Source organism: Setaria viridis, chromosome 9, assembly GCF_005286985.2.
Source record: "Setaria viridis chromosome 9, Setaria_viridis_v4.0, whole genome shotgun sequence".
NCBI classification, from domain to species: Eukaryota; Viridiplantae; Streptophyta; class Magnoliopsida; order Poales; family Poaceae; genus Setaria; species Setaria viridis.
Window position 1 is genome coordinate 5,262,651 of NC_048271.2, and position 13,797 is coordinate 5,276,447.

Below are 13,797 nucleotides of genomic sequence, written 5' to 3' on the forward strand. Positions count from 1 at the left end.
GTTAGGGGGTGTTTGGAAGACAGGGGCTAAACTTTAGTCCCTGTCACATTGAATGTTTGGATACTATGTAGAAGTATTAAACATAGGTTAATTACAAAACTAATTGCACAACCTCTATGCTAAATCGCAAGACGAATCTATTAAGCCTAATTAGTCCATGATTTGATAATGTGGTGCTTCAGTAACCATTCGCTAATGATGGATTAATTAGGCTTAATAGATTCGTCTCCTGATTTAGCCTAGAAATTCTGCTATTAATTTTGTAATTAGCTCATATTTAATCCTCCTAATTAGCATCCGAACATCCGATATGACAGGGTTAAAGTTTAACCCTGGTATCCAAACACCCCCTTAGTCGCCACTGCCACCGTGGTTTAGCCCTTGTTCACTTCCCACCAAACTCCCAACTTTTGCACTATGCAAAAAGAAGATTCCCCATCACATCAAACTTGCGGTACATGTATGGAGTACTAAATGTAGACGAAATCAAAAACTAATTGCACAGTTTTGTTGTACTTTGCGAGACGAATCTTTTGAGCCTAATTAGTCAATATTTGGACAATAATTCACAAATACAAACGAAACGCTACAGTGTTGCTACAGTAATTTGGCACCTCCCAAATTCCCCAAGTGAACAAGGGCTTAGTGGGATGCGGCATCAGATCCCAGGCTGTCACATCTAGTAGCTTTCAGCTGTACCCGCTTTATTTTTGGTTGTTTCCGGGCAAAGACCAGCCAACCTGTGCTGGTTTTCGTTTCGGAGCGTCAGCTTGGTAGCGAGTACTATGATTTTTTTGTGTACGTGGAACGTGTTTGGCTCTCAAAAACGTGGAGTACTTGGCAAGTCTAGATGGATGGTCAGTATACAAACAAGCTGAATATTTATCGATGTTCCCGGCCGGCCCCAACTGGGGCAGGCGGCGTGAGCGTCCATCAACAAGGACCAACGCCGTTCACATGTGCGGCTACAAGGAACTGGCACTTGTGACGACGAGAAGCGTGCCGTAAAATGACCAAAAGGCAGCAAACATCACGCCTTCCAGTATTTTGAAGAGTCTGACATAACGCCATAACGGATGAGGGTAACAGCTAAAAAAGATGTACGGACCGAAAAAAAAAAACTTGTCCGGCCGTCTCCAACCATCGAACACAGCTGTCAAACACAGAATTTGCTGTTTATTTCTACCTATCAATTATTTCTATTTATTTGGATGGATGATAATTGCCATGTCGAAGTCCCAGAAACAAGGTGCAGATCGGCACCGCAAAATTTGATTAGCCAAAATCGATGCAGTCTCTACATACATCGACCACTGAAACACCTAGAGGGTATTAACACGAGTCAAAAATTTCCATTTTCCAGAAGAGAATTCACAGCTTCCAGTCACCAAGCGTCCACAAAATTCAACGGCAGGCGCCATTTGCGTTACCCTGCGATCCGCACCATTTCTCATGCCTCCTTTCAATCCTGGTCTCCACCCTGAGCAGGGGCATTGTCCACCATGGGAAGCCATATTCATCCTTGGCTCCATGCCGCGTCTTCAGAATTCCCAAGGTTGTATCCTTCACTCATGCATTCATGCATGTCTACAACCTCAGTATGGTTCGAAGTGTATCACAAAGATTTTGTATCGTCTGCTGCTCTTGTGTTGCTTGTGAATCTTGTAGAGGCATGTCCTCGTAGCAGCTACAGAAAACAATGGAGGTAAGCTATTAATTTTTTTCAGGTATATCGCAAACAAATAAAAACTATAGCAAAACAGAGTAGTCCAAAATAGACATACGTCTTATGGTAAGCTAGAGCTTGGGCCAGGTTCATCAATGTGGGGCATGTCGTTAATCTGTGGTGCACACCAGGAGGAAGAGGGACCTAATGCAACCAAATCCTGTATTAGTCTGTATCACTTCGCAAGCGTTAGAGAGAGAGAGAGAGAGAGAGAGAGAGAGAGAGAGAGAGAGAGAGAGAGAGAGTATGCAGCATACTTCGTTTTGCCCTTTGCGCCCTTTCTTTGCCTGTCCATCACCACTGAACAGCTCCCTAACTGCCTCCAAGGCATCATTTGTACTTGACCCAGCCAGGCCATTTCCTGCGTCATTTTCTGACACTAGAGCTAGCGGTGAAATGTCAATCGCCTTAAGAAATGGTATAGGCACAGTGTTGCCGGCAGCATAAATTGACCAGAGCTACAAATGAAAAATCATAGGGTCATTGGAAAAGACATGGGGCTCAAAGGGAAGGTGGCCAAGTATAAATGTACTTTAGCATGGTTCAGTTATATGAAAAGTAGTTTATGTCTGACCACAAAGCATATACCTTATCCTGAACAGAAAATGCTTTACGGCTTGGGCTGTTGTTTAACTTCATCGTTGCGTTGGCAAGACCCGGTGAAGAACTAATTTGACTATCATGGCGTCGCATAGTCCCTTCTGCACCAATATGTTTCTTCACAGTTCCGGTTGAAGTTGGGATTGCTTTTGGTTGCTGCATGTCAACATGGTCATCTAGATCCCGATCTTTATTGGCATCGCTATCAGTTGTATTCTCCGCCCTATCAAAATATCGTGCATAAGATTTCTGATGGGGTAAAGAATAAGTTTCTGCCGTGCTGTTCTCTATGACTGGAAATATATATAAGATAAAATTCACTTTATCATACCAAAACTTTGAAATGAGTTCGGCTCTCTTTGGATCATGTGTGAAAGAATTGATGCTACCAAGGCCTGGAATGAACTCTGTTCTTGGAAAAATGGGTGATTCTGCCACTTCGTCACCATCTTCAGAATGGACTATCATAGTACCAAAATCACCTACAAGGAAAATAATTAAACGGTGGTTTCAAGGGTAATAGCACAAGACGAACATATGAAACTGCACTATGTTTATAAGCATCTCATTTAAGGAACAACATAATAAACTGCACACCAAGATATCCAGAGAAGCTCCCAATCAGCTATTTGAATATAAGTCATATGGAGTGTTACGATTTATGAGCACGTCATAGAAAAATGTTTGTATTCAATTGACATCACAGTTGCTCGACAAAAGACTCACAAGGAAAAAAATTTTGGTGATCATGTCAGCTTAGCAATCAATCATTAGCATCGCAATTGAGATAACAACAAAATCTCAATAGTCAATTGTAAAAAACCCGACCACGGGGGGAGACTCCCCCTAGGCTTTGTTCTAAGAAGTGCCATGCTTTGAACCCGGGTCAGAATGGGAGTTTCAACGACTCAGGAGTGCTCTATCCAGTCCACCACGAGAACTCGATGTATAAGCAACATAAAGAACGACAGTGATTTACTAGACTTGCTCATTTATCGTTACCTGCCTGACCATCATTATATGTTGCCTGATTCATGTGTTGCTGAGAGTTTGCGGGAACAGTTTCCCCATAGTCTTCATTTATTCGAACAGTTGCATCTAGCATTTCCTGCAGATATTAAAGCCAATTCAACAGCGCTGAGTGAATACCATAATGCCCAATCAAATGCAGATAACAGTGTGAGCGTGGCATACATCATCAGGGCCATCCAGCTGGCTTTGTGCAGCAAGTGTGGCTCTAATCCTCTTTGCATCCTTAATCTTTGCCAACATTTTTGAAGCTCCAGTATTACACTTCTCAATAAATTTGTGCTGCAGGTGGAATTTGAAGGAAAAAAATACAACAACGAGTAAATATATAAATAAGAGATAATGAAAATGCACCTTAAAAGTCACCCCTGGGCACGAATTAAGTACCTTCACCATCTCACTTGCAGCAGGACGAAGTCTTGGATCTTTTGTTAGACACTTCGCAATAAAATCATGGAAGAGGAGAGACCTGATGGGCAAGATAACAAGAATTTAGGCCAACTGATGTTCAAAACTATTGTCTTATGTTTTAAGCTTTTGATGCTTTTTTTACTAAAAACAACTTAAAGATCAGTATGGCAAGTGTTGGTGTCTGAGAAAAAAGATAAAATCAAATTTAGTAGCCTATAGTTGAACTATCTTTCAGAAAAGATTACTTTATGCTCTAAATAAGTTAAGAGTCCCAAATACGGAGTTTCATATCTGTCAACTGGACTGGTGTTTTCAAAGCCTATATAGGATAAAGAGGACAAAAGGCGCTAAGGGAAGGAGTTCTTGAATGATAATAAAGAGAACTAGCTGCAACTTCCATCAAGCTGTACCTAGAAGGAGCAACTATCTCATATAATTCAGGCCAAAGTGGTAAATTTAAGATGGGTAACACAACTGCTGGTCATAGCAAAAAAGTTAAGTTGACTGTAGAACTCAATTAATAGAAACGCAGCATGTATTTCTGCTCATAAGTCTTCTCACTTTCTATACTATGTCTTCAAGCTAAAATATGGCCCAGATACGCACATAAAAAAAGAGTAACATATGGGAAGCTATGGTACTGTCAGATAACTGACTAAAGCATCAGTTTTCAGTCCCGGAAGAGCTTGTTTGGATGAGTGTGCCTATAATTTCACCAGTAGCTTATGTTTATATCGATTTAATTGCAAATCAAAAGAAATTTGGGCCAAAATCCTTATGTCTAGGCACTTCACAATCTGATATTGCAAAATATTAGATGTGATGGGCCTATACCGTTCTTCAAATAGGTGAAATCGATGATTAGAAACCACTTACCACTTCTCCTTATCCTCCAGCATTGGTGCAGGTTCGCTAGATATCATGAAGATAACCTGAAATAAGGGAAGGAAAGAGAGACAGTTAGTCGATGCATCAAGTTAAACGAAGATGGTGTAATAGATTGGTGAGTATTTATAGCTAGACAAAGTAAAGAAACATATGCAGAATAAAGACACAAGAAATACAGTACACCAAAGACAAAGCAGCCTTAATTCTGTTATAGCAACATTAACTGCAGATACTAACAGGCACTGAGAAGCACTGCACGTACTCTCATTGGATGCACAGTGGATCTTGGTGGCATGCCCTACAGTAAGAGATACAAAAGAAATATAAAAACATTAACACGTCACAAAATAAAAAGAAAAAAGTGTATGGTTACAAAAGAAAGAAGCAATGAACAATGTCTACCTCTGCCATCTCAATTGCAGATACACCTAATGCCCAAACATCTACCTGGGGGCAAAAGACAAGAACATAAGGTTACCTTTGTTATGATAGATTGGTAAGACAAACTAAAGAAATAATCCAATGGTCAAATGTTCTCAATATAGGAAACAGTAGATTGTTGTTTTAGAGGTTTAGTTATTAGGTAGTAACTAGAAGGGTTTTGTCACTTGAGAAACCATCAAGAGGGAAAGAAAAGAAAAGATCTCCCTATAATATTCATTTGCTGGATGCAGTGAGTACCTATGCCCTTTCAGCTACATGTAACACTCCTGTCATATATAAAATATTCACACCCAAAGGAATAATGTTTTTAAAAAACCCTACGGCTGAAAAAACTAAGCATCCAACTATAAATTTTACAGCCACTAGTTATAGAGCAAAATGCCAAAATCCATTAATACTGCTAACAATTTTGTAGCTCTATAGTGTAGAGGGGATGAGATGATACCTTTCCATCATAGCGACTTTCTTGAATGACCTCTGGCGCCATCCAATGTGGAGTACCAATGAACTGAAAGTATAAACATGAAGCACTGAGTTATGGAAACTAGTATGCCACTAAAACCTTTATTCTATGCCAAAAAAAAGGCACCGCAATATATTTTTTTGGGGAAAATGTCATTCAAGACTAAGTTTAGTGAGTGATGTTGTCAGCCTGTTCTGCAACAGTAGAGCTATTTGCCATAAACTTGGGACAGTTTTATCCATGCATTTGGTTGAAGTATATTAGCGGCCCAACAACAGAGACATTCAAGACACTATGCATATATATGATGTGTTTTGTGGTGTCCGTCATGAGGGATCCAGTCTCAGAACATGTCTGCATGCCAATCCGACAAATCAGTATGTGCATTTTAGAAGTGTCTGCTTCTGCATGCTTGTAGAAAAACAATGGCTGTCATTTAGAACAGACACTAACTGTTGCCGCAACAACAATGCGATGTAGAATTAATCATTATGGGTTCCTCCAGCATCTAGGTATGGCCATGGTTGGCAACTAGAGAAGTGCAGCGGCCTAGAAGGGGTAGAAGAGAAAATACAAGCCTTGGGAGCAGTTGAAAAAGGGAGTAGATTTATTTCTTTCTTGTTAGATTTTTAATAAATTATATAGCCAATTCTTTTATAGCACTACATGAAAGAACCCTCCTACGGCTATAACTTGCACCCCTTCATACTCTATCCTGACTTTCCTAACTCTGACTCAATTTGACTCCCCTCCCAAAGACCCAAACTAATTTGCACTCCCTCTGCGTCAACTCTTCCTCTAGCGCCAAACGGAGTCCGCAACCCATAAAAAGAAAGAAGAGACAAGAAATTAGCTCAGTGCCCTCCCAGAGGTACAATTTGGAAAGTGCTGTCCATAGTGAAGATGACATGTTGGGCTGCTTGCCACATGTCAAACACATTGGATAGTATTTCCCAACCTGGCGATTTTTGTGATGGTAGCGATTGAGTCAGAGTTAGGAAAGTCAGGATATGTTACTGTCCCAGTAACCCTGTACTATCTCCCATAGCTCCAGGAACTTGCCAGCTTGCACCCAGCAGTACGAAAAATAGAGGAATACGCTTTCGCCTGCCCTACAGAAATGGAGCCTTGCAGTCACCAAGAAAAGAAGAATTGTTGAGTGGTCCTGCCCCAAGTGTGCTGTTAGTCGCTCATGATGTCAAGGAAGAAAAGCAATTGGAGTATGGCAGGAGTGAAGGGGGTTAGGGCTTTGCTTAGTGAACAAGAGTGTCTAATTGGTCCTTGGTCGTTTTCTTAACAGAGTGTGGCATGAATGTGATGAGTTGGATGCAAAAGGGGTGCGTGTGTGTGTGTTGTAATTGAACCTTTTTCCTAATCATACTACAATGACGTGCAATTTTCCTCCGTGTTCAAGCCCCCCAAAAAGTGTAAAGGGGTGGCCGTGGGTGAATTCAAGCATGGGAGTGAGCAAGCTCACAAAGGTTGTTTGGGGCCTAGAGATAGTCACAAAGGGAGGGGAAACAGTGCAGGGAGTGTTGGCGCAGGAACCACTTGGGTTGGGTTCAACAAGTATCTGCTTCGAAGAACAGAAGAAGTGCCAACAAATGAGGCAGTACATACTAGATACTTTCCTCTTTTTTTTCGTTTTTAACCTAATAGAAGTATAGAACCTAATGCAGTTGCATAAAATTCAACACAAATAGTTCGGATGTTGGGAGTGATCTTTTCCCAACACAAACTCGTTTCCAAGTTTTCCATCAAAGTGCCATCATAGTAAAGAACTATGCATAAGCACAATGGAGGCTCTTATGCTAAACTTTCATCTGTCACTTCATTTTCCGTTACATTGATGTAATGGTTCTGGAACTTTCAATTTGAAGTAGCAAAACAAACACTGCTAAGAATACCGTGTTGCGCTTTGACATGGTTCTCGTCAGCTGGGCCGCTACACCAAAATCGCCTGTTGAAACATTGTTGTTGTGGTACACCATGCCGAATTAACAAGTCAGGACACGCAGAAATACCAAGCAGTAATAAATGAAATTACGAAAAAACAGAAAACAACTGTACTTACCCAACTTCACCTCGCCTTGCTCAGTTAGAAGAATGTTACCACCTTTAATGTCTCTATGGACTTTAAAAATTGAGTGCAAGTAAGCAAGACCCTGGAGAAGAAAGTATTCAGCCAAAATTAAATATCTGAAGGAAATAGCCAATATACAATATTTTTTAAACTGGTGACTAAGTGTGTTGCAATATGAGTAGCAAATCTCATAGTTATGTGATATGATACTTCAACTCCACATGCAACCATGTTAGAAGAACAATACCTTCAGTGCTTCTCTACATATGTAAGCTATCTGGGATTCATCAAGAGGCTCCTCTGTGATGCCTATCAAGTCAGCGACACTTCCACCACCACAGTACTCCATAATTATCTATAAGTAGAGAACCACACTCATATCAAGCTTGTTTAAGCGTTTAAGCAAGTATCGCAAAGATGGATACTATCAGGTTATTTCATTATACCCATAGGTATTCCTCTCCTTGATAGCTTCCAAAGTAGCGGACAACATTTGGATGGCTGCATTGCTGCAGCATCTCGATTTCTCCCCGTATGTCTTCATAGCCTTCTTCCTGAAGACCAAAGTTAGATACTTAGACTTTGGAAACATGCAAATGCTCAGACAATAGACAGCTTCATATTTATGGGGTTCTCTCACAATTTAAGCCCATGCAAACTAAATGCTCACAATCAAAGCAATATGGATGAAAAATATGTATCTTGTGGCCTTTAGGATCTTCACAGAACTTTATAATAGAAACTGACCCCTTCTGTTAAGGAGATGATCTTGACAGCCACAAGCTCCTGCGTTCTGAGATCCCTTGCTTTGTACACTGCACCATATGAACCTTTCCCTGCATTGCCAATTGAATTTTGCATTATGGAAACAGCTCGAAGCTTCAGGCATTCTACAAATAGAGATATCAAATCAATGAAATACTAATTCCAAAGCAAGAATCGTACCAAGCTCATGGAGCAGCTCGTACTTGGTGGAAGGATCCTCCCTGGTAACGCTGTCTGGCACTGAGCTCACGGATGGCTTCCGCCTTGAATTTTGCTGTTGTTGCTGCTGCATCAGAGGCGATGGCTGCCGGAGCTCCTCCGACTGCTCCACCGCTGGACTCCAGAAAGAGGACCCGAACCCCCCGCCGCTGCCAGAGGCAACCTCATGGGGACTAGAGCCCCCGCTGGTGTGGCGAATGAAGGTGCCAGAGAACGACTCGCGGGGGCTGGACGAGCCACCCGGGTGACGGATGAATGTGCCGGAGGCGGACTCGCGTGGGCTGGAGGAGGCAACCCCTGAGCGCGCGGTGGAGTGGACGACGAAGGTCGAGTAGGGGTCCTCCTCGGCGGCGCGGGGACTGGAGCGCCGCAGATCCAGGAACGGGGATCGGGCGGAGGCCGGGGCGCCGCGCTTGACGACGACGGTGGCGGAGATAGAGGCTTCGTCGGGGTCGGAGGAGTAGGGGTCCTCATCGTCGTCGAAGGAGGCACCGCCGAAGTCCTTGGGGAGGCGCTGGAGGAGCGGTGGCAGCGAGGAGGGGTCCTCATCCTCGTCGTCCTCCGCCCCCGTGGCGGGACCCCTGCCGCCCCGGACGTCGTCATCTTCGTCATCGCCGTGGACGACGAAGGTTGAGTAGACGTCGGGCTTCCTGGCGCGCGACCACGGCGAGCGCGGGGAGAAGGCCATGGCGTGCCACGCGAGGTGGGAGGAGGACGGGGAAGGTGCTCGTCGGAAATGGCAAATGGGGAAATTTTTTTAGTTGGAGCCAGTTCACTCGAATCTGGCAATATGGGTCGGGCTCGAATGGGCCATCCTGTCTTTGGCCCACTTGACATAGAAATTTCGGCTAAATTCTTTTCTCTCCGCTGGGCCCACAGAGATATTGTGTCGTCAAGAGGTGGAATGGAGAACTTGTCTCTTTTCTCCTCTCAAATATAACGCGAGAAATTGTAGAACCGCTATTGGCAATATACCACCAGCAGCGTCGTAATCAAGAAACACATCCCTCAAAGCACTTTTTTTTAAAAAAAATAATGGTCCATTTTCCATGCAGAGCGAAAAACATTCTAACCATAGTTTGTTACAAAGTAAATAAATGTATAGCTTGTGCAAATTTCTCCCATATACAACCGCTCGAGTTGCTCAAAATTACCCTGAAATAGTAATGCTACAAACAAACTCTTACTTTGAATGGTTGAATCTACATGCCTACACAGTTTGTTTCCAGAATCTGATGGATCTGTCATTTCCGCAAGTAACAAACGCTGGCTCTACTGGGGAGTGGTCAAGCCATCTAGGAGCACCGGTGCCGCCAGGGGGCAATCTTGCAACTTTTTCAGCAGTAAGTGCATCCCAGACGACAACCTGAAGACCAAGCATTATCATAGTTAGGCTCTATTTGCCCTGCTGCAAAGACAAACATAAACCCTGTTCTAAAATTGGAATTTACCTCATTGTTTTGTTCATCAACTGATAGCACGAACTCCTCAGTTTCATTAAAGACAGCCTAAACAGAAAGACAGATGTTAACATGCTCAAACAAGTCTATTTTGCATTAAAAAATTTCAATTTTTGTGTTGCATTAAAAAGGAATTTAAGAACACATTTTCTAAGCTTCGGGACAACAGAAACATATCGAACAAACGAGTAAATTTAAATCAGAAAAAGGATAACCTTACAGAAGCACGCATAATACTAACCTGACAACGGAATTGTCTGCGAACAGCTCCTGCATATTGCTTCACAAGTCGTCCAGTCCCAACTTCCCACAACTTGACAGAAGAATCCTTCCCACAAGACAGGAGGTACCTGAAAGAATATTGTAAAAATCATTACAGATAAGCACAAGCTTTGAGCAGAAGTTTTCAAAAGAAGTTTATAGGTAGGTTCCTAAATATTGCTGAAACATTAAGGAAACAGAGTAAAACTTGCTAGTCACTCTTCAGGTTATCAAACAGTTAGAAATGGCTGGAGCACAGGAGTCTCAAGCACATGTTACAAATCCTTCAGAATCCTACAAGATAGGTTGTTACTATCTTGAGCCAAACTTGCAACATATACCTTTCTCTTTGTTCTCTAAACCAAACAACAACAGAGTCTTATCTTGAGAGAAGAGCATCTTCCAACAGCTCGTTTACCTCTCATCTTTGGTAAAAACTGCACTAGTAGCTTCCGCAGATCCATGTGCTCCAATAATAGGACGAACACATTCAGCAGAAACTCCATCCCAGATGCGCAGAGAGCCATCTTTAGAAGCAGTAACATACAAGCTCCCAGTACAAGAGTAACGAACCTGGCACCAACATCGGTAAGTAAGGCTAGCAGAGTAAAAATGAACCTCTAATGAGAAAATAGCTAATGCTTCTGAAGCAGATTGAGGAGAAAAAAAAAGACTACCTGGTTAATGGGAGAACCAGAATCCTGTGGATTTGCTGATAAATAGCATGTGAAAGTGTTTACATCATACAGATGAGCAACTGGGTGATCAGTTCCTGCAAATATTTTCATCAGCACCTGTCACTTCCAGGGCTTGCATACTTAACAGATTAAAATGATTTTTTGCAACAAAAAAAGGCAAATTCAACTTTACAAACGATGAAAGCTCCATACGATGTACTTGCAGTATTTTTCTAAATGCCCAAGAAGTAGAAACTGCTTGTTACAGGAACAAAATTTAAATCCTTGAGCTAGAATATCAAAAATAAATTTGTGAAAACAATCCAATTGCTGTACTAGATAATAAGTTTAAATATGTTAAACAGTTATGATTTCACAATCATGCAGAAGAATCAGTGGAATTGATATAAAAAATCAGGAATCAGTGTATAACAGCACAATTATAGGTAAATTCAAATTGAGTGAAAGGATTGTAGTACCTGCTAAAAGGTAATCCCCACAAGGATGAAAACATACAGATCTAACATTATGGGTATCCTGTCCAAGTATTGACAAATGAGCCTTATAATGAACATACCATTTTACATAATATAGGGATAGATTGGGTTACTAGAATTTAATACCTGAATAACTCTGAATGCTTTCCTTGCATTGGTTTTTGAGAAGTCAAAGAATCTGTTGGGTAAATTTCAGGTCCAAGGAAATAACAAAGAGATCAATTAATACCCAAAAAAACACTTGAATAATTGAAAGGTATGCTAAATCCCAGTATGAGCACCTCAAATAGACAATCAAACAGCAAGGAGGGTAGACATCAAGGATAAGCATACTTTATGGTATTGTCTTTCGAAGCTGATATCAGTATTGGACTCTCAGGATGAAAATCCAGATCATTGATGGGCTGCAAGAAATCAAATGTTTACCAGCTGGCAGAGGGCACAGTGGAAATTTGAGCAATGAAAAAAATAAAAATAAGCCACTAGTGACAGATAGAGTACAAGAATTTATTTATTACAATACTGAGTACATGCCATGCTCCACACAGCTGCAAATATTTCAACTATAAACCACAGGAGCCCTAACCAGAAGCAATCTTGTGGAAGTGTTGGAGTCTTAAGCCTTGAACACTAAATATACTACCATATATGAACATAAGACATGCTCACCTGCATGTGATCATAAAATGTTCGTATCACAGGCCGCGCAGATCCATCTTTGGAGTCTCCTACCATCGTCTGCTTAATTTTAGCAACCTGCAAGAGAGAGCAATAGTGAGTTGCAAGTAGAAAACAGCAGGAGCCCACATAGCACTCAGAGTGGCTATTTAAGCTTTACCTCGAAGAACTTAATCGATGTGTCAGCACTCCCAGTTGCGAAATACTTGCCATCAGGACTAAATCTGGCACACCGAGCAATGTTCTACAGAAAATGCAAGGGTAAACCAATGGATATCAGCAAAATCCATTACCAACTCATTAGTAGAATCTCAAGCACTACACATAATCAAGGTACTGCCTCAAGTGCAAAATGTGCAATAGTAGCAGTAAATTTTCAGATAAGCTGGCGATTGACACAAAAGTAGCAGTGCAATAGCATGGAAAAACTAGAATCATTCGCACCTTATGGTCAGAGACGTGCTTCGCCTCGTGCTTGGGGAAGCTCTTCGACGAGCCCCTGACGTCCTGCACACTACACAGCACCGACGTCAACATTCACCACTCACTATTCAGCACCAGAGCCAAACACACAATCACTAAGCAACACCACTGGCGAGCAAGGTTAGGGGGTATACCTGAAATCCACCGCACCGGAACCGAGCGGCGGCACCACCCCGCCGAACCCGGCGGAGTCGAACGCAGAAGCGGCTCCTCCTCGCTCCGCCGCGAGGCCCTGCGAACCGATAGCGAGGGTTTTGGCCGGTGCAGAAGAAAATCCTAGGCAAGAAGAAGGGGAGATTTGGGAGGACCTTGGCGACGAGGCGGAGTAGGTGATTGGCGGGGACGGAGTCGGCGGCGGAGAGGGGGGTCATGGTGGCGGCGGCGACGGCTGCCGCGGCCTGCCCGAGGCTCTGGCCGCGGAGGTGGGCCACGATGAGGGCGTTCACCTGCCGCAGTAGCTTCGCCTCCTGCACCGCCTCGTCCATTGCTTCGCTCTCGTAGCTTCGATTCCCCTCACTTCCCACTCCAGAGGCCGCCCCAAAATGCTTCGATGCCTTCCTGCGCAGCGGATTCGGTTTGCAGTTTGTACTGCGATCTTTGACTGGACTGAAGCTGAAGAGGACTAGCAAAGCTCCCGTAGTCACACTAGTCTGTCCTTTGTGTATTCAGGAGATTCCAAATCTTTATGTGACAAAACCCGAACAAAAACCGTTAAAAATCGTTGGCTTGGGGTAAAAATATGAATAGATTGCATGAAGCATATTGCTCATGCAAAAATCTTTTACTTTGCAGAAAATAAGTTGTTCTTCCACTGCAATCCGCAATCGATTTCCCAGAATCAGCGATTGATCATCGTTTGAAATAGATCTGGGTGCCTAACCCTTAGCACTAACCAGAGGTGGCAATGGTACCACCCACAAAAATTCAGGAAAACGAGTGTAGTTTGATCGCCAAATTAAACGCACAATGTCTTCTTATATTAAAAAAAAACGCACAATGTCCAGGACACCCAAACGGTAGCGTACCAGCAATGAATCCCTAGACGATTATGGTCTGTTAGGAAGGATTGCTAAAGCATCATAATATGATTTCGACAGTGATTCAATAAACATG

At 42.6% G+C, this 13,797-nt stretch overlaps 2 protein-coding genes across 2 annotated transcripts; both read right to left on the reverse strand.

Annotated features, from left to right (window-relative positions):
- Positions 1 to 1,168: 1,168 nt before the first annotated feature.
- On the reverse strand, positions 1,169 to 9,383 carry LOC117840243 (serine/threonine-protein kinase 1). The gene is made up of 18 exons (XM_034720722.2): positions 8,590 to 9,383; positions 8,392 to 8,480; positions 8,091 to 8,198; positions 7,892 to 7,999; positions 7,636 to 7,726; positions 7,469 to 7,521; positions 5,544 to 5,606; positions 5,057 to 5,101; positions 4,917 to 4,952; positions 4,643 to 4,698; positions 3,743 to 3,824; positions 3,521 to 3,637; positions 3,329 to 3,434; positions 2,658 to 2,808; positions 2,315 to 2,549; positions 1,984 to 2,184; positions 1,785 to 1,870; positions 1,169 to 1,687 (listed from the first exon to the last, which is right to left on the reverse strand). Exons 1-18 carry the CDS (start codon positions 9,314 to 9,316, stop codon positions 1,588 to 1,590), a joined length of 2,454 nt encoding a protein of 817 aa, XP_034576613.2. The 5' UTR covers positions 9,317 to 9,383; the 3' UTR covers positions 1,169 to 1,587.
- Positions 9,384 to 9,671: 288 nt separating this feature from the next.
- Positions 9,672 to 13,358, reverse strand: LOC117837421 (cleavage stimulation factor subunit 50). The gene is made up of 13 exons (XM_072290625.1): positions 12,993 to 13,358; positions 12,819 to 12,916; positions 12,646 to 12,715; positions 12,362 to 12,445; positions 12,193 to 12,279; positions 11,857 to 11,927; positions 11,650 to 11,701; positions 11,506 to 11,563; positions 11,027 to 11,121; positions 10,768 to 10,922; positions 10,330 to 10,438; positions 10,080 to 10,136; positions 9,672 to 9,994 (listed from the first exon to the last, which is right to left on the reverse strand). The coding sequence occupies exons 1-13, from the start codon at positions 13,167 to 13,169 to the stop codon at positions 9,839 to 9,841; spliced, it is 1,269 nt and encodes a 422-aa protein (XP_072146726.1). The 5' UTR covers positions 13,170 to 13,358; the 3' UTR covers positions 9,672 to 9,838.
- Positions 13,359 to 13,797: the final 439 nt, after the last annotated feature.

Bases quoted from the DNA above. Each gene is read 5' to 3' on its own strand.
- LOC117840243 (XM_034720722.2), bottom strand. From the start codon at position 9,316: ATGGCCTTCTCCCCGCGCTCGCCGTGGTCGCGCGCCAGGAAGCCCGAC. The intron at 8,000-8,090 runs GTATAATGAAAT...CTCTACTTATAG, and splicing joins AAGGAGAGGAATACCTATGG to ATAATTATGGAGTACTGTGG. The intron at 5,102-5,543 runs GTATCATCTCAT...TTTTGCCCCCAG, and splicing joins AAAGTCGCTATGATGGAAAG to GTAGATGTTTGGGCATTAGG.
- LOC117837421 (XM_072290625.1), bottom strand. From the start codon at position 13,169: ATGGACGAGGCGGTGCAGGAGGCGAAGCTACTGCGGCAGGTGAACGCC. The intron at 12,716-12,818 runs GTATACCCCCTA...GGTGCTGTGTAG, and splicing joins TCCGGTGCGGTGGATTTCAG to TGTGCAGGACGTCAGGGGCT. The intron at 10,923-11,026 runs GTAGTCTTTTTT...TGTTGGTGCCAG, and splicing joins CTGGTTCTCCCATTAACCAG to GTTCGTTACTCTTGTACTGG.